The following is a 27,482-nucleotide window of genomic DNA, read 5'->3' as shown; positions in this document are numbered from 1 at the left end:
GATGACGACAGACAAACCACTAGCGACAACCAACAGAAAAGACAAGCTTTTTTTTACCTCAAATGAACGAGAGAAGAAAAAAGAGGAGAAAGAGAGAGCTCTGAAACAATGAACGTGGAGAGAGAGAGAAAGAGAGAGAGAGAGAGAGAGAGAGAGAGAGAGAGAGAGAGAGAGAGTTTGATGGAAATGAACAAAATAAAAAACCAAATGGCATTTAAGACTTTTTTTCACATGGTCAGGTAGTATTTTTGTCCAAAAATAATGACCACAACATTTTGGTCAAAAGTATCAAAAAGACTACTATATAAGGCCATTTCCCAAATCTCTTCCTATATAATTTACAAAGCATGACAAAAGATTAACTTATATAACCTAATCCTTCTATTTCAATTCATTTAGTATATTTTAGATTAACATAAGGTAGAGTTAGTCATATAACCCATTTAAAAAAGAATTATTTCTTTAATATTTGAATAGTTAAACTATAATTTTATAAGAGGGTAATCATTTGCCTAATTATAACAGTTTTTTCAAAATTTAATACTCATCTCGTTGTAAAATGATATAGTAATCATATATACTATTGCTAATATCATTGGTACTATGACTATAGGTTTTGTGTATATACATGCCAAATAGGATTGCTCTTACCTTTGTATTGTTATATAAATATCTAGATACTTAATCTAGATATTCTGTATTACGATGTATATACATTCCAAATAGGATTGCTCTTATATCTTTGCATACACTTATCTAGATGAATTTTTATGAACTAAATAAACTTAAAAAAAAGGTTAAACGTTAACCATTATAACGAATTGTTTTTATTTGGTTGACAAAAATTAACCATTATAAATAGCCAAGTTAACTTATTAACAGATTAGTAAAAGACTTATTTAACTCAGTTAAACATGTAAAAAATGTAGTTAATAGGCTGTCACGTATGCAAGTTGGCTATTTACAAAGTATTTACCAAAGGTCCTAATTTACAATTCATATAGTTTAGGTGGCTTATGTTGGAATTGATCTAGGGTTTAAGAAAAAAGTTTAACGCTTCGGTAAGCGGCGAAAATTTAAAAATTTTCTTTTAACTAGTAAAACGTTTTTACTAACCTAGACAAAGAGCAAGCACATGTAAATAAAAACTAATATGAGCATTAAAGATTACTAACCTTTTTAGAAGCTTGAACGTTGAGAAGCTTTTGAAAGTTGCAACGTTCGTCTCCCTCGCAGCACGTCTCTCTTTCTTTTCTCAGCAACACGAGCACCACGATGGTTTCTATCACTAAATCACTCGAGAGAAAATGAATTAGTGAGTGGGCACTTTTAAACACGACGACTCTAAAACAAGTCTAGTCGAAGAGCTAAAACCACTAGGTCAAATGAGGACCTAGGTGCCAAAACAAAAACGAAAAATAACTAGAGAGAGAGAGAGAGGAGTTCGGCCACAAGGTCTAGAGAGAGAGTCTATCAATCTCGAACTTATGTGGAATGAATGAAATGAGAGGAATGATGTTGGGTATTTATAGGAGGAGTATTACCTTCAAAAGGTAGTTTCCTCTTTACTATAGAATATCACATATTCATGAGTAAATCTTATTTCCTATTTTTTCCCTTGCTTTGCACGTCCAACCTTGTCCAACAATGCCTTGGATTTTAAATTTTTTTTTTTCATTAATACCATTCGAGTAATTTCAACCAGTTGAAAAACAAATAAAATATATTTAACCAAAAATTCAACCGGTTTGTATTCTGATTAAGCTTTACCTTCAAGCATAGTTGATATTGTTTACTCTTAATCTATGGTAAATTTTTTTTTTATAGTTCAGCAAATCTCTTAAAATTTATTAAAATACCAGATTTACATTGTCATAAATAAATTTTAATTATTGTGAGGAAAAAGTTAATTAAATTCCAATTTGAAGAAAGAGAAGTTGTAATACGGTGAGTAGATAGGAACATGTGGCAAACTTGTTCACCAAACTCTCCTCTATCTGTGCTAACTCCCAAACTCTATATAAATGATAAGATAACGCATAAATCATAATACACAAAATTAAAGCAAAGAGAGAAAGAAAGAAAAGAAAGAAAAAAAAGCACTACAAATTAAAAAAACCAATTAATGGACTACGAAAAACCCGTGTGTGTTCTTGACGCCTCAACCTACGTAGGATTTTGGATCCTCAAAGGATTGATAAGCAAAGGCTACAAAGTTCATGCAGCGATTCAGAGCAACATTGGTGACCATTTTTTTTTATTCTAAATCTTCTTTGCTTTTCTTAATTTATATCTCCCATACTTTTTTTTATTGAATTTTTTTTTCTTGGTATCGCAGGAGAGACAGAGATAGTGAAGAAAATTAAGGATATAGAGAAAGTTGAAGATAGATTATCAGTGTTTGTGATTGATATTCTTGATTATCACTCGATTCTCTCGGCTTTGAAAGGGTGTCGTGGTTTGTTTTGCTGCCTTGAAAGTCCCGATGGTTATGATGTAAGTCCATATCTATAATATATATATATATATATATATATATATATATCTATATCTATATCATTTTTGCTTCTTTTTTTATATAATTTATGTGATGAAATTGGGTAAAAATTGTTTGGTATTTGTGGTTGAAATGAACAGGAAAACATGGTGGATTTGGAGGTACGAGGTGGCATAAATGTGATCGAGGCGTGTGGGCAAACTGAGAGTATTTCGAAATTGGTATTCACTTCCTCTCTGACGGCTTCAATTTGGAGAGAGAATATTTCTTCGGAGAAAGACATTGACGAGAGATCTTGGAGTAACCAGGATTTTTGCAGGAAATTTAAGGTGACCTCTTTGATTTTTGGTGTGCATATTAATTTTTTTTTAATATTCTTTTATTATTAGAACCGATTTTCAAGAATCTTGATTTTCTTAAACTGATAGTATTACTATTTTTTGTATTCACACATGCATGATGCATAATTCTTATTACTAAAAAGAAAGATACATAACTTTTATGATTAAGATTGAAAGTGTATTTTATATGAGAAAGTTTTGATCAGGGTCCGTAGTCAAAGGAGATTAACTATAGAAAAATTAAAATTTAAATCAAAGTATAATCTTGATGGATTTTATACCTATAGACAAATGCCTTAAGAAATTAAATTTATAAATTCAATAAAAGCTAGAATAAATACATTTACAATAATAATTTTTCTTACTAATATGTAGTATTATTACATGGATGTTTTATAATTTGCTAATGATTTTTTTTATAGTAAAATTAGCGTCGTGAGATTTTGTAATAATTTAAAAAGTAGTGATACATTTATATTAAACTTTTTAAAAGATACACTAGATGAAGTAAGGAAAATGGGAAACTTAGGATATTTATGCGATTTACGGAACAAAAAAAAAAAAAAAAATCAGCGTAATTGCAAATATGTATATTCCGTGATCCATTGACTCTGATCTTGATGGCAACAATTTAGATTAAATGTACCTGGAGTCCTGAACTTTGTAATGATGCATAGTTATTCCATTGTGAAAATATTATTTGGTTATTTGTTGATGAGAGAGCACTTTGAAGTGGGTCTATAATATAATCAGTTAACTCCGGGAATAATAATAATAATAAAAATATTAATATAAAGTTAACTCCAACGAATCTGTACCAAATTGACATTTTGACTATAATTCTAAAACCCTATTCCAAAACTCATGTCATATGTATAGAGCGCAAGGATTAAAATATCGTGTTTTACAATCGCGTCGTACATCTAATTATACAGATTTATCGTATATTTTATTATTCTACTAATTTTAGAGATAATTTGTACCGCGTGTTAAATTGTTAACATAAAAAATAAACCGCAAGCTTTTTTAACAAAACAAAATTATTAATATCAATAATATCTGTCGGATTATACATAGTATCAATTAATAATATTTAGTCTATCATTACTAAAAAAATTAAAATTATCTATAATATAAAGGATTTATGAATAAAATAAAAATAAATAATTAATTTTTATATTTGCAGTGTAGTTGCGGTATTCACAAAATTATTAGTTTGAAAATATTTGTTTTAATTTTTTTTAATTGCGGTAATTGTAATTATCCCATAGTTTCTGGAGCATCCCAGTAACTTATATATTGATAGAGGGAAGCTGGCTTTTCTTTTTAATTTGATTAATAGTAGTCAACATATAAATTATAATAATATTTGCAGTTGCCCTCATGAGATATTTATATTAGAATACGCATTTATGTTTAAACACGCGCTCAGTTATTCTTACAAATTATAATATCTTATTTTTTTTAATCGTTAGTTGGAGGACGCTCGAGTCAACATAAGTAGTTAACGTCAAGCCTTTTAAGTTGAAATTTAATAAGTTCGTGTGTATATATATATATATATATATATATATATATATATATATATACTATATAAATTAAAAAACGGACTATCTGTCACTATAATAATTATGTTAAATGTTTAATTTAGCAGATAATATGATAACGATCGTAACATGTATAGTAATAATTATTTTACTTAACATGCAATTATTTACTAAATGTGGCCAACCAATTATAATTTGAAATCAATAATAATGTAAATAAATTAATGATAAAAATACTATACCCTGCGTGTACAAATCACTTAACATTTTCTCACAAAAGCATAATTCCAAAATAGTATCAACATCAACCATCCATAGTGATAGATATAATATCCCATTAGCTTTCTTTTTCTTTTTCAAGATGTGTCACATTTCCTTGTTTTTTTCTTCATGAGTTGGGGTTATTGTACGGTAAGTATTGGTGTCTTTTTAATGTGACATACACAATGACGAGAGTTCACTTTAAAAGTTCAATATTATGCTCATGAGCTTGCTTGACTTTGCAAACGTCCAATATTATGTTTTATGCAAATTGAACAAAGTGAAAATCCACATTTTTCTATATTTTATTTTCTAGAATATCTGGCTTTTGAGAATAATCACTCTTAATAATTAATTTAAGCTTAGTTATGTTCCCACCAAATATGGTCATCCTATAGTCAGAATTTCAGATGGCCCTTTGTCTCTCAGAAAAGCTAAACACTTTCTCTTTATATTTTCTTAACGTTTAGGTGTATCACATCACAAGACAACTATTGATAGAATTGACCTCCGGGATAATAGTGGCTCTTCATATATTTTATTTAGGAGTCATGGATAAGATCACTTTTTTTTTTTTTTTTTTTACCACCTTTATGTTATCATGTCGCACATACATTGTATGTGGAAATAGTATTAAGAATTTATTTTATTTTTTATAAAGGAGTATTTATATTTTATTTTAATATTAACTTTTTAAGGAATAGTTAATTTATTTGGGAATTTCCCAGACCGTTTAAAAACAAAAAAACCAAAGTTCGTTAATTGTTCTTAATTCTAATGCTCTGACCATTTTACACTCTTTTTTTTTTACCAAAAAATCTGTTAATTATTCCTAATTTCAAAATTATGGCCAAGTTTCAATAAAATAGTTTTTTTTTTTATGATGTTTGTCAATATGTAACAAAATTATCTGTAATTATAATTTTAGAATTAGAAGCCACTTGAAATTATCTATAATTTGTAATCTTCTTGTAACAGTTGTGGCAAGCACTAGCTAAGACACTCTTAGAAAGGGCTGCTTGGGCTTTAGCGATGGATCGACTGCTTGACATGGTCTCAATTAATGCTGGGCTTGTTCTTGGCCCAAGTGTTGCTCAACAAAATCCTATTCCTACAATGTCATATCTCAATGGTAACTATGCTTTATTCACGAGAAATTTCATTTTGTAAACATCAAAATTGGAAAAAAAAATATCAAGACTAGATCCCATAGTTATAAAATATCTAAAACTGAACTTTTGATCCAAATTTGGACAAAAATACATTTTCAGCCTATTTTTTCATTTTAAATCATCTAATTTTATCGGAATCGAAAATCATCGTAAAACATCTTAAATTTCAAATTTCATCGAAAATCATCGGAAGTCATCGAAAATCATCTTAAGTCATCTTAAATCTTTGAATTTCATCGTAAATCGTCGTATTTCATTCTAAACAGCTATGAGTTTAATCGGATTTCATCGAAAATCATCAGAAAAAAATCAAATTCAAAATCTTAACTTTTTCAAAACCGATCTAAATCATCAAATTATCACTCTAATTATTATTAAAACTATCCCACAACAATTCAAGAATGAAATAAAGACACTTTTATTTATATATTTATTTTTTTTACTTTTTTGGTCAGTCTTTTGAGCGTTGGAAACCTAAATTCGAAAGGGAAAAAAAATCAATTGGAGTGGAAATGCGGGAGAGAGTGAAAAATGGAAAAAATAAGGCTGAATGATATTTTTGTCCCATTTATTTTTTGTCAAAAGTTCAATTTTAGATATTTTACAATTATGAGGTCTAGCTGTGATATTTCTCCACTTTTTGAGGCCCAGAAAATGAAATTTCTCTTATTCACACTCAAGAAAAAAAACATAGCTCTTAATAATATTGAAAATTATCAAATCATATTTTTCATCAATAAATATTTTTAATTATCAGCAGACGATGTAAGCAGGCATGCTTAGGGCTTTATGCCATGGTAATTAATTATTATCATAAAAGTAGCGCAGATTTTCTATATATAGTAAACTAGTATGAAAATTTCCACATCAAAATCTGAAGGGAGTAAATTATTATTATTATTTTTTTTTTGTGTTGCCCGTGATTTTTACTAGTTGTCCAACAATTGTAAAGCTTTATACGCAGATTTTCTCTTTTATAGTCAAACTATATGACAAATTAGCACATAAAAATATAAATGCAGTAAGAATTTTTTTATTTTTTTTTATTTTTGCTAAAGTTTTTGGCTAGCTGTCCAACTAACTATTTTTTTTTGGGTAACTAGTAAATTCTTCATTTTTTACATGATGTGTCTTAGTAAAAAAAAAAGGTCTATGTTATAAAAGATATACAATTTGATAATGAGAGAGCTAGATAAGTTTAGACTCTTAATGTTAAATATTTAGTTTAATTATTTAAGAATTAAAAAATATCTTAAACTAGGACAATGCGCATGGACCATATTATAAATTTAAGTTGGACTACATCTTTAATATTTAAATAATTAATCTATAATTTTAACCCAAGATAATTGATATGATATATATATATATATATATATATATATATATATATATATATTTTTTTTTTTAATTGTGGAACAAAATTATCTAATTTTAGGAGCGGCTCAAATGTATGAAAACGGTGTTCTAGCGGTGGTGGATGTGAATTATCTCGTTGATGTTCACATTCGAGTTTTCGAGGACCGGTCAACTTGTGGAAGATACTTTTGCTTCAATCAGATTGTCAACACAGAAGAGGAAACAATAAAGCTTGCACAGAGCTTGAGCCCTTTAATCTCTCTCCCACCAAGGTAAATAATAATATCGATGAATCGGTCATTTTTTATTTCTTAAGTATTTTATTCGTTTCAACAACAATGAGCTAAACGTGACCATAATCTTTCACTTCACCCAGTTATGAATGTCAAGGAAGCGAGGTATTTGCTGAGAGGTTGAGAAATAGCAAACTGAACAAGCTTGTCGATAGCACTGCTTGTTGCTAAAAGATATTATGTATAATAATGTATTTATTTTATCATATTATATGCTTGAATAAAAACTCGCTCCTCTTCTAATAGACGAGGAGGGCTTTGTAGTTAAAGAAATGGAACATATCATTTATATCATACGAGTTTTAGTGAAATGATGCTCCTATACAAGGGTGATGAAACAAAATAGCCATATCAAGTTTAGTCTTGAAAATTTATTTTTTGAATTCCGAATCCCGGCTCCTATTCCAAGAGTTCTTGAACTCAAATTGAAAAATTTTGTTGAGTAAAAATGTTTCTCTAAATGTTATAAACATAATGTGTAATATTGAAAAGTTTTGATTTTTGAATATTTACTTGAAATTGAAATTTTACAAAAATTAGTTTGAATTTTGAAATATGACAAATATACTCTTTATAAAAACAAGGGTTAATGGTGGCATAAATACTTAATGTTTGAACAAAACCATACTTATGTACCTAATTTTTTTTACGGCAATAATACTGAACGTTACGTTATGTGTTTCCATCACTACCTCTACCTTTAACTGGTAACAGATATCCACGTGGCATCATCATATTTAATATACATATTTTATTGCGAGTCCTCCGTCGACCACCTGGACTTTCCACTCCATCTTCTGCTCGAACACCGAGTGGTAGTAGCGCTCGTCCGGGGTGTTCCGGTCCGGCGACCAGACAAGCTCCTTTGGGCCCGCCGGGACTCCCTCGAACCCGGCCTTGCCGGCGTAGACGGTCTCCGTCGAGTTTCTCGCGGTGGCGTTCCCTCCGATGAGATCGGAGGTCACATAGAGCGCGCGCCCGGCCTGGATCGAGAATTTCACCGGCACGCCTCGCTCGACTCTTAGCACCGAAGCCTCCTTCTTGTTGATGTAGAGGACCCTCATGGGGCTCGACGGGTTTGGGTACCTCGACGCGGGGTCCGCGGTGACCACCAGAGCAGAGTTGGCATCCGCAGTGATCACGTCATGGTCTTCCTCTCTATATTCGGCCTCGAGCGGGCCCGAGCAATCGTTTGAGCCCGTCGAGAGGTTGCCCAGATGCCCGGACGAAGCCCCGTGTGGACCGCTGTGGTTTTGAGGGAGATAGTGCGGCCAGAGAGTTTCTAGCGGCCGTATCTTTCCGATGGCCCAGATCACGGTCATGTTAATGTCCGGGTCCATGGCGAGATCGTACTTCTCGTCGGGTGATTTCAGCGGCCTCTGGTACAGGATGAACGAAACCCCGTCTCTTCTATGGCTGTACAACAGTTTCGTGTCATTTGAGCCCTTGTAAATGGTATCTGAGAAAAACGCCGATGGTCAAGCTATCCTTGTCGACGGAGCAGTCGGTGAATTCCGTTATGAAGAAGTCGTCGACGAATGGTTCTCCTTTCTCCGTGAAGCCCAATAACTTATATACATTTTACTCTTTTTTTTAATGCAAAATATGCAGATTAAATATGATGATGCCACCTAGTCATCCGTTACAAGTTACTGGTGGAGGTAGTGACAGAACACAAAAACGTAACGTTCAATATTATTACCGTCGAAAAAAAAGATTAGGTATAGGAATGGCAGTTTAATCCGAAACCCGTTAACCCGTCGGGTATCCGAGCTAAACGGGCCGGGTGATACCCGCTCAAATGGGTTAACGGGTAATACCCGTTATCATTTTTAGCGGGTACGGGTCGGGTAGCGGAAATAACATACCCGATCCGTTAACCCGTTAACCCGACCCGTAAACAATTAAAAAAAACCCTAGAATTTTGATATAACTTATACGTACTCTCACACATATAATTTCAGCTTTTATACTACTATATAACCTATGTAGTAGTGACAATTTTTTTCTTATAATATGAGTCAATTTTTTTTATTAAAAATAAACGGGTTAACGGGTGCATAGTTTTGGCACCCGTCACCCGGCGGGTATACCCGTTACCCGCCCCGTTTAAATAGACGGGTTAACGGGTATGGGCTAACGGGTATTTTTTTTGGCGGGTACGGGTATGGTAATGGTGTACTTGCTAAAACCCGTACCCGTTGCCATTCCTAGGTATATAAGTATGATTTTTTTTCAAACATTAAGTATTTATGCCACCTTTAACCCTAAAAACAATGAAGAATATCTGAGTTTAAATGCTGAATCCTTAAAATCAGCTCATTAATTAAAGCAATTATGTTTTTATAAATAATAGTTAAGAAAAACAAATATAGTAGGAGTTTGTTGTCATAAGTCATTAATTGCTTATTTATTTATTTTTTTAAAGCACGTGACTTTCATCACATTTGAACTAAAAGTGTCGTTGATTTCAAAATAACAAAAATTATTTCGAAAATAATATTTTAAAAAAATTATTTCAAAAATAAATATTCAATATAATTTTTAAAATCCAATGTAATTTCGTTCATAAACAAACATACCGACATTGTGGCTATTTGTAAATCAAACAAACCAATAAACAATTATTTTTGTTTAAAAACACTTAATGTATATTGTTATTCTTGTTTTTAATAAATTAACTAACTTTGTAAAATTGTTTTCCAAATAAATTGGAATATAGAGATGATTGCTTGTAAGTAAATAAACAAGTAAACTATTTATAAAATGAATATGGTAACTATTGATACAATATGGACATCTGTTAAAAAAAAAAATCAAATAAACAAACACATGTAAAAACTTAATGATCTATAAATTATGAAGGCCTAACAAAAAAAAAAAAAAAAAAAAAACCCTACCAAGCATAATCTGGCCACCACAAAAACGTAACAAAAAAAAATGTTGATTATTTAACAAATACAATCTTCCAGAATTTTCCGTTTAAAATAAGAAAGTCTAACCCTTATAAAGTTATTAATAAACACCAGCATCGAAACAGGAAAAAAAAAGAGCTGATTAGAAAGGAAAAAAAACAAAAAACAAATAAAGGGCAAGCCTAGTTAAATAACAATGGCAAAATTCCAAGCATGTTTGTTCAATGACAAAAATTAAAGCTGCTTATGAATCCAGCAATACATGACATTGGTTTAGAGCAAGCCTAGTTATATGACAACGGCAAAATTCCAAGCATGTAAAATACCAAAAAGTAAAGCTGCTTCAAGGCTACTAAAGCTATCTGTATCACGGCATCAATGACTACTCGTCAGCAACAACCAAACCCTTGAAAAACAAAACTAATCTTGTTTCTTTCTCCGAGACACAATCTCTGCAGCCCATGCTCTTCCCACTTCTGTCTGGAACTTCCCTGAAATTTATTTTTGAGCAGCATAGGTTTATATACTACTTAGATACGGAAACTTCTACGACAGAAGAATCGTCATGATAGATTTTTTTTTTATTTTTTATTACCAGCAGTTGATTGGAAGAACTCCTCTAAGTCCTTTCCTTGCTCTGCACCACATAAATATTTCACTACATTCAGTTCCAAAGATGGTGTAACTTTTTTTTTTTTTTTTTTCGAAGTTCATGCTTTAGGTACTTGAAGAGGATAGACTTTGCCATATCTAATAAAAGATTAACCGATAAAATGTAGTAAATATATGATGCAATGGAGGGAATTGCTAAAAAGTGGAGGATCCACTGGCTAAAAGTGTTGTGTATGTGAGTATCCATAAATGTTCCAGGGAGAGCTTTTACGTACTTTTCACCAGTTTCACTATAAGGTTATTACAAAATGTGTTAGAAAAAGTCCAACCTGTTTCATACTCCGAGGCTTGAAGTATCATTTCAAGCTGTATAAAAAAAAATTCCAGACGTCAAGACAACTAAGCATATGGATTAACATACAGCAAGGTAAAACAAAAGTTGAGCAATGAATTTCTGCAATATATTAAGCGTTACAAACTCCATAAGCATCAACTTGATAAATGTTTACTATGATAGCCAAACTATAAGATATCCTTATCAACTCACTTCACCCTAATTGCGTAACTTAGAGCTTTCACTACAATAAACCCAAAACACTAGCCCACGAAAAAAACCAAGATCATCAGTTTCAACAAATATTATTCCAGTCAGTCGTTTCTACATTTTATGTATGTCGGAAACAAATTTCAAGGACAAAAGATCTACCATGATATGCATTTTTGAAACTCCAAAGATGTAATTTAGCAGAAAATTAGAGAAAAAAAATGCACTCCAATATAGTACCTTATCAAAGTCCTTGACAATCTTAGCTTCCGGGGAGGAACAATTCTCGTATTCCATCCACAAATCACCTATCTCCTTAGCTGACATTAACAATAAAGGTAAAAGGAACGAGACTTAAGTAAGGAGCCAAGGCAAAGTGGATAAGAGGAACATTTGAGAGTATGTGTGTATATATAATTACCCCTCGACCCTCCACCGAGTAATTTGCACATTTGATCAAGCGCTTCACTTTCTCGTCTGTTCTTCTCCTCCTTTGAGATCCCATCGTCCGGAGTGATGTCACCAACAATAGCTATGTAAGAAAATATAATGCCAATCTTAGACCAAAAAAAAAAAAAAAATCAAAACAAAACAAACATGAAGTTCAATTCTTATCTCACGCAGTTAACCTAAGGTTTTTCAAACCAACTTGTTCACAACAACGTTCCTTGCGAAGATTAATTCTCGATCTTCCATTTCCTTAAAGCACTTCTAGTTTGAATTCTTTATAATGAATACAAAGCATTCCAGTTTTAGTCTCAATTCCTCTATTTATATGTGACAAATACAAATTCAACAGAAGAAGGAAAAAAAAAACTCACCTTCGGCAATGTCATGAACAATTGCCAATTTCATACACCTGAAATTTACAACAGGATTTCAGAGACATTCATTGAGAAAATAAATTATAGGAAAAGAGAAATGAAAAGACCTAACCTGTCGCGATCGATTCCGGGAATATCCGGAGCAACGAGAGCCATTAAACCCATCCGATACATATGATCGGAAATCGACTCTGGATCTTTAACGCCTCTCTGCACCCACCCCGCTCTCTTCGTCGTCTTTTCGCAGTCACGAATCGATTTTTTTTTAAAACTTTCTCAGCTTCCAAACATGAGACAAGAATGAACAATACAAATAACAGGTTTGGGGTTACCTTGAGTCGGTGACAGAGCGAGAGAAAATCAATGGCGGAGGAGGACGGCGAAGGCGGTGACGGAGAAGCCTCGGCGGCCATTCTGTAACGGAGTTGCGGCGGTGACGGATCGGTGACGGTGGTGGATATGAGTCGGTGAAAAGAGTGGGAAGTTGAAGGAGAGAGTGGTGTTGGGATTGCGAAGACCAGCGACGACGATTTGGAGACCCAAAAAGCTCTACTCATTATTAACACTGAGCTCATTTTCGTTATTTTTTTTTAATTCTTAATGATTTTTTACTATAATTTATGGATTTTTATTTGAAATTTGTAAGTAACTAAACCATTATAAACTTAACGTTTATTATAGACAACATTTGGAAATTTTAGAAAAAATAGCCAAATAAATAAGGTGACACTTGAATAATCCATTTAAATTTTCCATTTTGTCATTTGTTTAAAGTAATTGTTGTCGCAGTTTTTCGGATAACTATTTAGGAGTCCCAAACGGTTCGACCCAAGACTAGACCAAGTGGTCGCGTTCGGGCTCGAGCGTCCTGAACTCGGTATCCCAAGTTCTCCCTAGCTGTGAATGGTGTTTGCCTCTTCCGTCGTTGACCCTGCAAGAGAAGGAAACGATGAACTACAAATGGGAAACAAATGGAGTGCCTCTGTTTACCTCTCCGACGCTCAACATTAGTGAGATTGAGGTGGAGTAGAGGTTTTAGAGGGTGAGAGGCCTAAGATGAGTGAAACGAGTGACTCTGGAGTTCGACAACGTTTCAAAACTAAAAAATGGATTACCTTGGGAATCGAGAGGAGACCTCTATTTATAGATGAAGTGGAGAGGGAGAGGGTCGGCTGGTTTTGGGCCGACCACTCGGTCGGCGGCCGTTTGGCCTTTGGGAGAGCCACCCGGCCATTGGCCGATTGGTCCTCGGGTGTCTCCCGACCAGTGGCCGCTTGGTGTCTGAGAAGACCAACCGGCCAATGGCCGGTTGGACCTTGGGCAAGCCACCCGGCCAGTGGCCGGTTGGCTCATGGACTAGCCACCCGGCCGGTGGCCGGTTGGTCCTTGTACCAACCACCCGGCCGGCGGCTGACTGGTCCCCCGGCTGGCCGTCCGGCTGACTCTTGGTGTGTCGTCCGGTCGACCGTGCGGCCCGAGGGTCTACCGAACGAGCCCGCGCTTAGATGGATCTTCTCTTCACACTACTACAAATGTTGGATTATACAACCCACTTTCTACAACGCTTAACATAAGCGTTGTAGAAACTAGGGATTCTACAACGCTTAACATAAGCGTTGTAGAAACATAGTGTTTCTACAACGCTTATGGCTAAGCGTTGTAGAATCTCGGTGTTTCTACAACGCTTATGGCTAAGCGTTGTAGAATCTCGGTATTTCTACAACGCTTATGGATAAGCGTTGTAGAATCTGGGTGATTCTACAACGCTTTACAAAAGCGTTGTAGAAGAACTTAAATTTCAGATTTCCCACAACGTTAACACAATCCGTTGTAGAACCGTCGCCGCGGCACCATGTGATTTTCGCCGCGGCGAAAACTTTCTACAACGCAAGTTCAAAGCGTTGTAGAAGGATGGACCTCGCCGCGGCACGATTTAAACCTCGCCGCGGCGAAGAATTCTACAACGCTTTTTATAAGCGTTGTAGAATAGAGTCGCCGCGGCGATGGTCATCTCTCGCCGCGGCGAGATTATGTCGCCGCGGCTGGAAATATACTCCGCCGCGGCGAGAAGGATACCATGGCCTAGCAGTTTTTTATGAAACTGCCTCGCCGCGGCGATGAAGGACTCCCGTCGCGGCGAGAGGATCCTACAACGGTTAGAATATCCGTTGTAGGATCTTCTCGCCGCGGCGAAGACAAATTCTCGCCGCGGCGAGGTTTTTAGGTTTTCACTATATAAACCAGTTTTCAGTTTTTTTTCTCATTCTCCTCAAAATACAAACGCGAGACAAACTATTTCGGCCGAGTCTGTCTTCATTTTCTCTTCCAAATTCCCTCGCCACGTCCTCGCCGCCCCGATTTCTCGCCGTCGCCTTGTCCTCGCCGCCATTCTCGCTCGCCACATCCTCGCCGCCATTCTCGCTCGCCACGTCCTCGCCGCCCAACTCTCTCGCGCCTCTCTCTCTCTCACCTCTCACTCTCTTTTTAAAGGTATGATTTTCTAAGTTTTTAAAGTGGTTATTGATTTAATTTCGTGTTGTTGATATGGATTTCGTGTTTTTGAATATGGATTTCATGTTATTTCCCCGAGTTGCATGTTGTGATTATTGATTTAACAAAATTAGGGTTATTGATTTAAGGTGGTTATTGATTTAACAAAATTAGGGTTTTTTTTATTTTATTATGAATGAATTTGAGTTAGAATTTGTGTTAGAATGAATTAGAGTTAGAATTTGTGTTAGAATGAATTTGAGACGTTAGAATTTGTGTTAGAATGAATTAGAGTTAGAATTTGTGTTAGAATGAACTTGAGTTAGAATTTGTGTTAGAATGGAATTGTTTATGAATTTGATATTGTTATGTTTAAATGAAGTTGGAATTGATATAGAATTTGTGATTGTTGTGACATTGTTAGTATTTAAAATGGTTATGTTGATTGTAGATGTCGAGATTGAATTTTTTATGATTATGCTTTGTGAAGGTGAAAAATGGTTCGAACAAAAAATCCGGCGGGCGCCACGGCTCCGAGCACTTCCAAAGGTCCTAGTAAAAGTAAAAGTAAGCGAGCTCGTCAATCGTCCCCTGAAGCAGATTATAACACGAGTATCTTCACCAGCAAGGCCGCGGAGGATCGTTACGACAAAATCTCGTCGCGCAGTGTGATCCCTGAGCGGGGATTCAATGTGAGCTCTAACACCGAGATAGGAGTGTCAATCCGCAACAGTATTCTTGGTCATGACTGGGTGAAGTATTGTGCCGTTCCCGAGTTCGAGACGAACTTAAACTTCGTGTACGAATTCTACGCAAACTTACCAGATCACAATGGAGATGTTGTGACGGTCCGAGGTAGATCGGTCGATGTGAGCGTCGAAGCGATCAACGATTTACTTGGGACCCCAGATGTGCCTTTCGAGAATGAAGGCTATCGGGAATGGTTGAGAACTTGCAGCCACGAGGAGATGGCGAGGTTGCTGTGCATTCCAGGAGAGGATTGGGTCCTTGAAAAAGGGAAAAGGGTACTCAAGCGTGACCAACTCACCAGGATTGCTAAAGCTTGGATTTACTTTGTTTGCGCTCGCCTCTATCCGATCAAGCACTTCACCACTCTTGACGAGGGTCGTATCCAGGTGTTGTTCTGCATCATAAAAGGTCATTCTATCAACGTCGGTCGATTCATCTACAATTGGATGAAGAGTCTAGACTATACTAATGAACGACACGGTTTGCCATATCCGTCGATCATTACCGGCCTTTGTACAAATGCGGGGGTAGGACGCTCGAAAATGGATACGATCAAGGGTCCTATGGGGCCTATTACGAATAACATCATCGATCGCTACAAGATTAGGGAGGAACCACAAGAGGAGGAAGCAGAGGAAGAGGATGAGGAAGGGGAAGAGGGACCACCAGTCAACGAGCCTCGATTGTTCTTACCAGCACCTCCGGTAGTCGACCCCGCCACCATCGACTACATAGCTCAATGCTCCAACTATCTCGTCGGCGGGTTCCAACACACGCAACAGTACATGCACCAACAAGCGGAGTACGGCGCCTCTCACATCAACCAACTGAACGATCTCTACTCTCGGTGGGACATCAACCAAGAGAACCAGGTGTTATTTCCTCCATATCCTCAATACTCCGATTATCCGTACCCACCACCACAGTGGCCACCGCATATGGCACCTCCTCAATATCCGGCGCACTCACCACCACCACCACCACCGAATGACGACTAAACCAACAACACCAACTTTAAATTTTAAATTTAAGACTCGTTTGGTTTGTTTAAGCTTCATTTTAAATTTAAATTAAGACTCGCATGGTTTGTTTATGTTTAAGACTCGTGTTTTAGTTAATGTGTGTTTGAGACTTGATTAATATTTAAAAATTGTGAAATCTGAATGTGTGATGGTTTTTTATTTGAATGATAATTTTTCTGTTGAAAACCAGGTTTAAAATGGGAAAGAAAGTAAAAAAATGTGTAGGCTGAGGTGATTCTATTCTAATCTCGCCGCGGCGACGTAGAAATTTCGCCGCGGCGTATAAAGTTCGCCGCGGCGTGTTTTCTACCTCGCCGCGGCGAGGCATTCTACAACGCTTTCCAAAGCGTTGTAGAAAGTCTTCGCCGCGGCGAAACTTACACATCGCCGCGGCGAGAAACTTACCGAGAGCATGCATTTTTGAAAACATAATCTCGCCGCGGCGGCGTAGTCTTCTCGCTGCGGCGAATACGTGTCGCCGCGGCGCAAATACAACATAGCCGCGGCGAAAAACTTACCGAGAGCATGCATTTTTGAAAACATAATCTCGCCGCGGCGGCATATTATTCTCGCTGCGGCGAAAACGTCTCGCCGCGGCGCAAATACAACATAGCCGCGGCGAGAAACTTACCGAGAGCCTTCATATTTGAGAACATATCCTCGCCGCGGCGAGTTGATATTCCCGCCGCGGCGTAATGACCTCGCCGCGGCATGGAATATACGTCGCCGCGGCGAGGTTTCTACAACGCTTGTTTAAGCGTTGTAGAAGGTCCCTCGCCGCGGCAGGATTTGTATTTCGCCGCGGCGAGAGTTTGATTTTTTTATACCGAGAGTCTGTGTTTTTTAAGAACTTGTCTCGCCGCGGCGAGTTGATATTCCCGCCGCGGCCGTAATGGCCTCGCCGCGGCATGGACTATACGTTGCCGCGGCGAGGTTTCTACAACGCTTGTTTAAGCGTTGTAGAAGGTCCCTCGCCGCGGCAGGATTTGTATTTCGCCGCGGCGAGATTATCCTGCCACAGCGAGAGTTTTACTCAGCCGCGGCGATGTTGGAGAAATGTAAATGACATTGTATAGAGAAATTTTGATTGAAAAATAACGTTGTCCACAGGAGAATAACATAAAATCCAAAATGAAAATACATTATCTAAATGTTCAATATCAAACAAAAATAGGATCTATATCCTTACGAAGTAGATGTGAAACATCGTCATCATTAAAATCATCCACCTCTTGATCAATTGGCGGTAATCCTGATGTGAACGGAGGAATGCTAGACATGTCTTCGTCTTCTTCTTCGTTACCGTTTCTCGCTTTCATATGAACCACTAACGATAACTCAGGATTTGCTGGATCCGAAACATAAAACACTTGACTTGCTTGCGAAGCCAAAATAAATGAATCATTCTCGTAGCCAATCCGTCTAAAGTCGACAATTGTAACTCCTTCATTATCAACTTTAACGTGATTATTGTCTGCCCATTTGCACTTGAATAATGCGACTCGCAACCCGCAATAATCAAGTTCCCAAATATCTTCAATGTATCCGTAATACTTCATAAAAGCATGTTTTGGATTCTTATCTTTTGCCGACGAAACATGTAAAGCTTCAGCAAACAATGTAACACCGCTATTTTGTACGGGATGCTTGTTGTCTCGTTCCCTTGTGTAAAATGTAAAACCATTAACAGACCAAGTAGTGTACCTTGTAACCATTGAGGACGGCCCGCCAGATAGTTTACTCAACGTAGATGAATGTCCTGCCTCTATAAATATGCGTTTTCCAAGCCAGTTTTGAAACAAACGGTTGTGCTCTTCTTGCAACCATTTTTCATTTCTACCCTTCTTTAGATTATTCACTCTCAACTCATTCAAATGAATATCCACAAATGGCTTGACCTCGGAAACGTTGTGTAGCACATGGAGACTTGCTTGCTCCCATTCTTTTCGATTGACGATCGAATAAGTACCTATAATGAAACAAATACTTAAAAATAATGTTCATATATAATTTAAATAAACAAATAAAGTGTTAAAAAATACCTTTAGATAGAGCTTTTGAATCAAAATTGGTATTCTTGGGTAACCCAATTTCGTCTTTTTTAGCTAAATACTCAGAACAAAACTCAACCGACTCTTCTGCTATGTAATTTTCAACTATGCTTCCTTCCGGCCTATTGTAGTTCTTCACGTAGCTTTTCAACACTTTCATATAACGTTCGATTGGATACATCCACCGTAAAAACACGGGCCCTCCTAATTTCACTTCACGTACCAAGTGGACGGTTAAGTGGATCATTATGTCGAAAAACGAAGGTGGAAAGATCTTTTCGAGCAAGCACATAGTTTTCACCAATTCTGACTGCATTAAATCCAATCGAGTTGGATCGATGACCTTCGAGCAAATCGAGTTAAAGAATACACATATCTTTGATATTGCAAACCTCACATCTTTTGGCACAATTCCTCGCAAAGCAAGAGGCAACATTTGTTGTAGCAGCACATGACAGTCGTGCGTCTTCATTCCAGTAAGTCTCAAATCTTTCAAAGACACGAACCTCTTATAGTTTGACGAATGACCTTCGGGGACTTTAATAGAAGCAAACCAGTTACACAATTTCTTTTTCTCCTTTCGATCTAGAGTGTACTTTGCCGGTGGTAATTTTGTTCTTTTCCCACCCCCCTCCTCGGGATGCAAAATGCTTCTTATATTCATCTCTTTGAGATCCAATCGAGATTGTATTCCATCTTTCGATTTATTTGGATCATCAAGAAGTGTACCAATAAGCGATTCGCAAACATTTTTCTCGATGTGCATAACATCCAGACAATGCCGGACGTAGTGTGTCTTCCAATAAGGAAGGTCGTAGAAAATCGATTTCTTCTTCCAAGGATTCTCTTTGAACGATTCTTTAGTACTAGCACTCCGCTTTCTTTTCCCAAGCACTTCATTGACGTTTTTAACCATCTCATAGACATCTTCACCAGACAAAATTCTAGGAGGTGGTCGTTCTTCTGAATTTCCATCAAACGCTTGTTTCAATCTTCTATACGAGTGATCTCTTGGTAAGAATCTTCTATGACCCAGAAAAACAGTTTTCTTACCATGCTTCAAACGGATGGAAGATGTGTCTTTCATGCAAATCGGACAACCAATCGAGCATTTCACAGAGTATCCTGACAAGTTTCCATAGGCCGGAAAATCGTTAATAGTTCACATTAACATTGCCCTTAAGTTGAACGAATCTCCACGGTAAGCGTCTTTAACTTCCATCCCTTTCTCCCATAACATCTTCAAATCATCGACCAACAGTGCCAAATAGACATCAATATCATTTCCTGGTTGATTCGGTCCTGAAATCAAAAGCGTTAACATCAAGAACTTTCTCTTCATACATAGCTTTGGAGGGAGATTGTAGTTCACAAGTATAACCGGCCAAACATTGTATTTACTGCTCATCATGCTGAACGAGTTCATTCCATCAGAAGTTAGACCAAGGCGCAAATTTCGAGTATCAACACTGAAATCCTTATACTCTAAATCGAATGATTTCCACTGTGCAGCATCAGCAGGATGTCTCAACATACCATCATCGATACGCTTTTCGGAGTGCCAAACCATGTTCTTCGCGTGTTTGACACTATTAAACATTCGACGAAAGCGCGGCATTGGAGGAATGTACCATAACGACTGAAATATATTTAACGAAAATCAGTAATAAATAATGAATATGAGCTACATGTATTTCCTAATCAAGTGATGAAAATGTACGTACCTTAACTGGAACTCCTTTAACCCCGTTACATGGAATTTTACCCTTCTTCCACCGTGACTCTTTGCACGTCGGACATTCATCTAGATCTTCATACTCGTGTCTATATAAAACACAATCATTTGGGCACGCATGGAATTTCTCGTACTTCATGCCTAATGTACCCAAAGTCTTCTTTGCTTCATACATACTTAAAGGTACTTTATTGTCTTTCGGAAATGCTTCTTTCAGTGTTTCCAACAATAGAGTAAAACTAGTGTTAGTCCAACCCCCCGACGCCTTCAAACGAAATAATGTAACTAAAAATGACAACTTCGAATAGCTTGTACACCCTTCATATAATGGTGTCTCCGCATCATTCATCATGGACTCAAACAATTCCGGTCGCTCAACAAAATCGTCCTCCAAATCATTCATCATTCCGCACATATCATCAATATCATCTTCAACATCATCCTCATTTGCCGTAGAACGAAAAACCTCACCATGGTAGAACCATCTTTGATACGAGGTCATTATTCCATATGCAAACAAATGGGTCCGAACGACATTAATCGAAAAATGTCTATGATTTCCACATTTAATACAAGGACAACGAATAGATTTCAAATCTACCATGTTCTCTCTAGCAAAATCACAAAACTCATCTACACCTTTCCGATATATCTCATTCAATCTATTCTCCCACATCCACTTTCTCATATTCATAGAAAAACCCTAATTATACAAAAAAATTGGCAATTCTAATTAGTAAACTATCAAGAGAACAACAATTAGAACAAGTTAAAGAAGAACTTACAAGATTTGAATGTGTAGATGAGACTAGTAAACGAGGACGCTCTAGAATGAGGTTATGAGAATTTTTTCGAGTGAGGTTATGAGAGAGTTCAAAGTGAAAAAGACCAGAAATAAGAATTTATATTACCAGTCTCGTGTCACTCGCCGCGGTGAAATTTCTACTTCGCCGCGGCGAGACATTCTACAACGCTTCCAAAAGCGTTGTAGAATGTCACGCTGCGGCGAGGTACAAATCCCGTCGCGGCAGAAGTCCTGCGCCGCGGCGGGAACACGTCGTCGCCGCGGCGAGAATCTTACCGAGAGCACCATCTTTCAGACATATAGTCTCGCCGCGGCAACATACATTTTACGCCGCGGCGAATGTATTCCTCGCCGCGGCGGGAATTATATTTCGCCGCGGTGAGGCTTCTACAACGCCTAGAGAAGCGTTGTAGGAAGGTGTCGCCGCGGCGGAAATTGTCTACTGCCGCGGCGAGGACATATAGGGTTACCTCACCGCGGCGATGGTAAATTTTCGCCGCGGCGAGACGTTTCTGGGTAACTCTCGCCGCAGCGAGAATTTGGTTTCGCCGCGGCGAGGATCCTACAACGCGTAAGCGTTGTAGAATCCTCCCGCCGCGGCGAGAAATACACTTCGCCGCGGCGAGCTTCTACAACGCTTAGAATAAGCGTTGTAGGAGCGTCTCAAAATCTGAAAATTTCAAATTTTTTTAACTACCCGCCCATTTCATATCTATACTTAGCGTTTTTTTTTTCAAGTTTCCCTCATTTCTCATTCTCATTTCTTCTCATCTCCACTACTCATCTCTCTCGTCCCTCTCTCTCTCTCCGCCAATCTCTTGCCGCCCCGCCTCTCTCTCCCCACCACTCTCTCTCTCTCGGCCCCTCTCTCTCTCTCCGTCCCTCACCTCGCTGAGCCCCCGCACCCTCGCCCCGCGCGTTCTCTCCCTCTCTCCGACCCTCACCTCCCTCTCCTCCCCGTGCGCCCACGCCGCCCTCTCGCTGAGCCCCCTCCCTCACCTCGCCGTGCGCCCACGCCGCCCTCCGGTCTCACCTCGCTCGTGCCCACCCTCGCCGCTCGCCCTCACCTCGCCGCGCGCGCGCGCCCTCACCTCGCCGTGCAAGTCCATTACCTCTTCGGCCCTCATCTCACCACCTTCTCTTCGCCGCCCTTGTGCTCGTCCAACTCCGGGTAATGTTTTTGAACATTTTTACATGGACTTTATTTAGTGTGAATTCGATATTGATTTGAAATTAGGAGATATTGTATTGGATTTTAGTTTATTGAATTGAAGTTTGATATTGATTTGATTTGAGAAATATATTTGATAGTAGATTGAATTGGGATTGAAATTGTGTTTTTGTTTAGAGTCGGATTGGATTTGAGTTTATATTGTGATTGGAGTTGAGTTTATATTTGATTTTTGTTACATTTGAGTTGAAATTTTGATTACATTTGAGTTGAAAATTGAAATTATGATTTGAATTTTGTTTATTAGATTCAATGTCATCCACTACTACTACTTCTAGCGGTAGTGGTAAAAGAAAAATTAGAAGACAACTAGCGCTTAACTCCGATGAACAAGGAAAATGAAGAAACACTCTTATGGGTCGGGTTAATAAGGCTAAAACACTTGGTAAAAAAATCCCGGTACAATTTGATGATAAAGGGCAACCAATCGGTAAAGAGGGTGATGAGTTGTCGAGTTACTTTGGCGTGTTAGCAAGAGAACACGTTCCACTTTCGATGCGTGATTGGAGATGTAAAGACAACGCCCAAATTAAAGAACGAATTTGGAACGAAATGCAAGAAGGATTTACGATTCCTATCGAACAAAAACACGATTGCCTTATGAGAGTCGGAGAAGCCGCAAGGTTATTTCGTCATGAGATATACAACGATCTACTCAAAGACATAATCAACGAACCAATCGCCTTAAAGAGACCGGCTTGTATTTTGAAATACTATACAAGTATCACCGAAGAAGATTGGATAGCATTTGTTGAGTATAGACGAACCGAAATGTTCAAACAAACATCGGAACATGGGAAATCAAATATCGGAAAAAGTGTGTACAAATCTCGAACGGGCCGAAATGGGTATCGAAAGCTTGATCAAGAAAAGGTTAGATTCATTTTTTTCTTTTAGTTATTTCAAATGTTGCAATTATTTTTTAATTTATTATATAATTACTTCTTACTAGCATGACGAAACGGGGGAATGGCCTACGAAAGAGGAACTTTGGATTGACTCGCGAATGAAAGACGTAGATAACTACAAGGATGAGAAAGACAAATTGATGGGAGAAAAAATCGTAAGTTCTTTACCTTTGTTATAACAATTAACCTTGTAATTTTATTTTCAAATAATTTTATGTGTAGAAAACGTTATCACAACAAGCATCGCAAGGGACATGGTTGCCGGAATCGGGAAAGAGTGTTTTGCAAGAAGCTTTGGGAACGTCGCGAGTTTGCGGTCAATCCAAACACACGTCGCGTTTTAAGTACTTTGTTCCTTCAACGCCCAACGAAGAAGTAATGAAGATGCGTCGGGAAATGAGCGAGTTAAAGTCTTTGGTGATGAAGGCATTCGGTGGAAATGGTAGCATTAATGTCGAGTCGCCTAGTGTCGAGCAAGTGAAAGAGAATCTCAACGCGAAGGTTGTTGATGATAAAGAGATGGCAAATGTTGAAGAACATGTCAATGAAGCGGTCTCTTTAGGTATGTTTAATTTTTTTTTTATCTATTTATTAAAGATAAATGTTTTGGTATTAAGTTATTGATAAAATTGTTGATTCGCTTAGAACACGACGATGTTGATGATTGTCCGAAGATCGATCCTATCATTGTTGATGATCGTCCGAAGATCGATCCTATTGTTGTGGAAAAACCCAATAGTGTTCGTGCTAGTTGCTCTTTGAATCCAACCACGCCGGTGACACCGAGTTCGGATGAAAGCGTCGAGTGTCTTCTTTTCATTGATGACACCGAGTTCGGAGGCACAATTCATGTTGCAAATGGGCGAGCATACATGAATGGAGGCGTAGTTCATTTCTCACCTTTGGAGGAAGGAAATTTACGCGTGGCCGTTTTGGGGGTTTTGATTAAAAAAGAAAAATTGCCAATTCCCACCGAAGAAGCTCAAACCGTTGAAGATGCTATAGGCGGGTTTGTCTCGTGGCCGTAGAGACTCATGGAAATGGACTCGGGAATAGAGAGTCGCGGTCCGGTTGTCAAACAACTCTCAAAGCTCGGTTTTGAGAGTGAAGCTAGCATCGATGATGCTAAGAAGATTCCGTACAAGGTGATTAATCCCAAGTATCGATTGCTCGCTCAACATGCCAACAAAGTAATGTTACCGGAAGGGGATGTGATTATGGTCAATGTTAGTCCAAGTCTCGCGGCTATCCCGATTCCGGTGTCATTTGAAGACATTTCCAATTTTTTGCAATACTTGGAAATTGGCGCGGGGAGCATAACGGTTTATATGGAGTAAGAGTTTTCTTTATATGCGTTTTTTAATATCAATATTCAATATTTAGTGTTTTGATCAACTAAATATTTGTTTGTCATAGCTATCTACGCTCGAGGCTAGAAAAGGCGAAGAAGACTCGAAATTTTTGTTTTATAAATCCGAGCTTAAGTTCGTATATCGAAAATGACGACGAGGAGGCTTATTTGTCAAAACGAGTCAAGGACGTTGGAAACGTGGTACGAGATTGCAAATTTGGTGAATTAGTTTTGATGCCGTATAACAAAGGTGCGCATTGGATGCTCGTTGTCCTTGACCTTTGGAGAAATAGCGCTATGTTCTTTGACCCGTTGAGAAATAAAATCCCAACCGATTTCAATCGATTGATAAAAAGGTAATATTTTGATTTCTTAAATAATTTTTATTATAAACCGTTCTAGATGTTTTTTCTCTTATAATCTCCGTGTTATATAGGGTTCTTGTTGATTTCAAGCTCGAGCATCAAAATGCCAATAGTAACGGGCAATCAACGTACATCAAGGCTTGGGACGCTCCGAGACAAACGGGAAACACGGAATGCGGGTATTTTGTCATTTCTTATATGCGTGATATAGTCGTAGGAGGTGTAGGAAAATTAGAAAATAAGAAATCCTATACAAAAGAGGATTTAGAGAGAGTTAGAGAAGAATGGGTAACTTATGTACAAACATTTATTAACTGTGATGATTAGCTAGTTTTTTTGAAGATGTATATATTAGATTTTGAATGTTTTGAAGATGAGGATATTTGAAGATGAATGTATATATTAGATATTTTTTGTATTGAAGATTATTTTCAGGTGCTAGTATCGTGTAAAAAACAGATTCTGGATTGAAAATAAATGATTCTCGCCGCGGCGAACTTTTTTTCTCGCCGCGGCAAGTAATTCGAGCCGCGGCGGAAAATATTATTCGCCGCGGCGAGACAAGATACCGAGAGCAGGCAAATTAGAAATCTTAGTCTCGCCGCGGCGAGATTTTTTCTTCGCCGCGGCGAGATTTTTTCTTCGCCGCGGCGAGTTTTTTAAAAAAAATTCATCACGTTCCTACAACGCATAATAATCCGTTGTAGAATAATCTCGCTGCGGCTAAGATTTGACGTCGCCGCGGCGAAGTGTATTATTCGCCGCGGCGAGTTGATTCTACAACGCTTAAAAATCCGTTGTAGAATGTTCTCGCCGCGGCAAATAACTCGCCGCGGCGACGTGCTTCTACAACGGATTGAAGATCCGTTGTAGAATATGTCGCCGCGGCGCGAAATATACTTCGCCGCGGCGAGATGTTTGAAAATGTTTAAAAATTACACAATGGATTCAAACCGTTGTAGAAGCTTCTACAACGCTTAAGAATCCGTTGTAGAAGCTTAGTTTCTACAACGGATAATTAAGCGTTGTAGAAAGCTGTTGGATTCTACAACGGATTTTTAAGCGTTGTAGAAGCTTCTACAACGCAAGATTCTACAACGCTTAAGAAGCGTTGTAGAATCATTCTACAACTGTTTTTAAGCGTTGTAGAATCCTATTTTTGTAGTAGTGTCATGGGAGAGATGCGGAATCGACGAATAACATTAGCCCCCCGAGTTTCCTGTTGAGCGTAGGTCGAGTGGAAACTCAAGACTTCAACAACCCGAATCGCCGTGCGACGAGAAAGCCCGGCCATGATGAGGCCCTATGGCGTGCATGTTTCTCCAAAAAGCCCGAGGCGTCATGGAAAAGGTACTTTTAATGTGGCGTGCGCGCGTCCCCACTCTTAGACACATTTTATTATTATTATTTTTGTTGCTTTGTCCACGTCTCCCCGTGTTCATCACGTGCCCATAGATTCGGATGACATGTCCATATTTGACGGGTCAACATGTGGTGACCACGTCGACGAATTTCTTTCACTCCTTGCCATGGCTTGTACAAATATGGAGGATGTTTGGAATCATCCTTCCATTACCCAAACCTCCTCTGATACGGCCCGGGATTTGGATCTCGTAACGGGAGCAATTGTGATTATATCTTTAATAACAAGAAGAGTAAAAAAACGCAAGCTCCACCGAAACCTAACCTCTTCTCGTTCTTGAGAGGTATTAAGTTATTTGGTTGGAGGCTGATTTCTTATTGAATGAAAAGACCTTTTTATAGATAGGTCACTTACAACCCTAATCCTACTTTCCAAATAAAAGCATTTAATTAAATAAATTCGTAATAATAAAATACGTAATTTAAAAACCCACTTCCTTAACTTAAAACTTAAACTTCCTAATTTAAAACCCTTAATTTTCCCAAACTAAAATCCCTTAATAGTAGATATGTATCATCCTCTCCAAATTCTCTCCCACCGTTCGGCTTTGGCGTACCTCCGACGATGGAATTTGGGGAAGAAGATTTGAGCGCCGTTGAAGGTTGGCTGTTGGATGGCGCCGACGACGCTCCGGCCGTGCGTGTGGGGACGAGCAGCCAAACAGTCGCCCGTCCGGCCGACTACAACGCTCGACTGGGCTCCTCCCAGCCGGCCGAGGCCGACGCGATTGGCCCGCTGGATGCGCTGGCTTCCGGGCCGCCCCTGGCCGACCCAGACGGGCCAACCAGCCGGCCCCCTGGCGGCGCTGGTACCCTAGGCGGCCCATGCCTGGATGCGCACGCGACCCTCGGTGCGCCGACAGCTAGGCTGTTTCCAGGCGGCGTGGGCGGACCGTCCAGGCGACCTAACAATGATGGCGACTCCCCAGGTGGCGGCGGCAATCTCCTGGGCCGTGGCGGCTTCTCAGGCGGCGGCGGCAGTCTAGA

General features: G+C 38.2%; 2 protein-coding genes across 3 annotated transcripts; one reads left to right on the top strand and one right to left on the bottom strand.

Annotated features, from left to right (window-relative positions):
• The first annotated feature begins 1,953 nt into the window (after window positions 1-1,953).
• LOC149395097 (cinnamoyl-CoA reductase-like SNL6) lies at window positions 1,954-7,781 on the top strand. Its single transcript, XM_089615960.1, has 6 exons — window positions 1,954-2,243; window positions 2,339-2,496; window positions 2,638-2,826; window positions 5,625-5,778; window positions 7,257-7,449; window positions 7,554-7,781. Exons 1-6 carry the CDS (start codon window positions 2,126-2,128, stop codon window positions 7,639-7,641), a joined length of 900 nt encoding a protein of 299 aa, XP_089472086.1. The 5' UTR covers window positions 1,954-2,125; the 3' UTR covers window positions 7,642-7,781.
• A 2,618-nt stretch (window positions 7,782-10,399) lies between these two features.
• Window positions 10,400-12,951, bottom strand: LOC149395096 (Metal-dependent phosphohydrolase). Of its 2 annotated transcripts, XM_089616061.1 has the most exons (8): window positions 12,698-12,951; window positions 12,478-12,602; window positions 12,363-12,400; window positions 11,963-12,073; window positions 11,782-11,861; window positions 11,327-11,363; window positions 10,981-11,022; window positions 10,400-10,876 (listed from the first exon to the last, which is right to left on the bottom strand). In XM_089616061.1, exons 1-8 carry the CDS (start codon window positions 12,938-12,940, stop codon window positions 10,806-10,808), a joined length of 747 nt encoding a protein of 248 aa, XP_089472187.1. In that variant the 5' UTR covers window positions 12,941-12,951; the 3' UTR covers window positions 10,400-10,805. The 2 variants fall into 2 exon arrangements, with proteins under 2 accessions (XP_089472187.1, XP_089472188.1); XM_089616062.1 differs by lacking the exon at window positions 11,327-11,363.
• Between the last annotated feature and the right edge of the window lie 14,531 nt (window positions 12,952-27,482).

This window comes from Urtica dioica, chromosome 5 (genome assembly GCF_054948205.1).
Source record: "Urtica dioica subsp. dioica isolate 48M chromosome 5, U.dioica_male_clone48M_v1_H2, whole genome shotgun sequence".
NCBI lineage: Eukaryota > Viridiplantae > Streptophyta > Magnoliopsida > Rosales > Urticaceae > Urtica > Urtica dioica.
The sequence above is the reverse complement of the archived record's forward strand: the minus strand, read 5'-3'. Positions and strand labels throughout refer to the sequence as shown.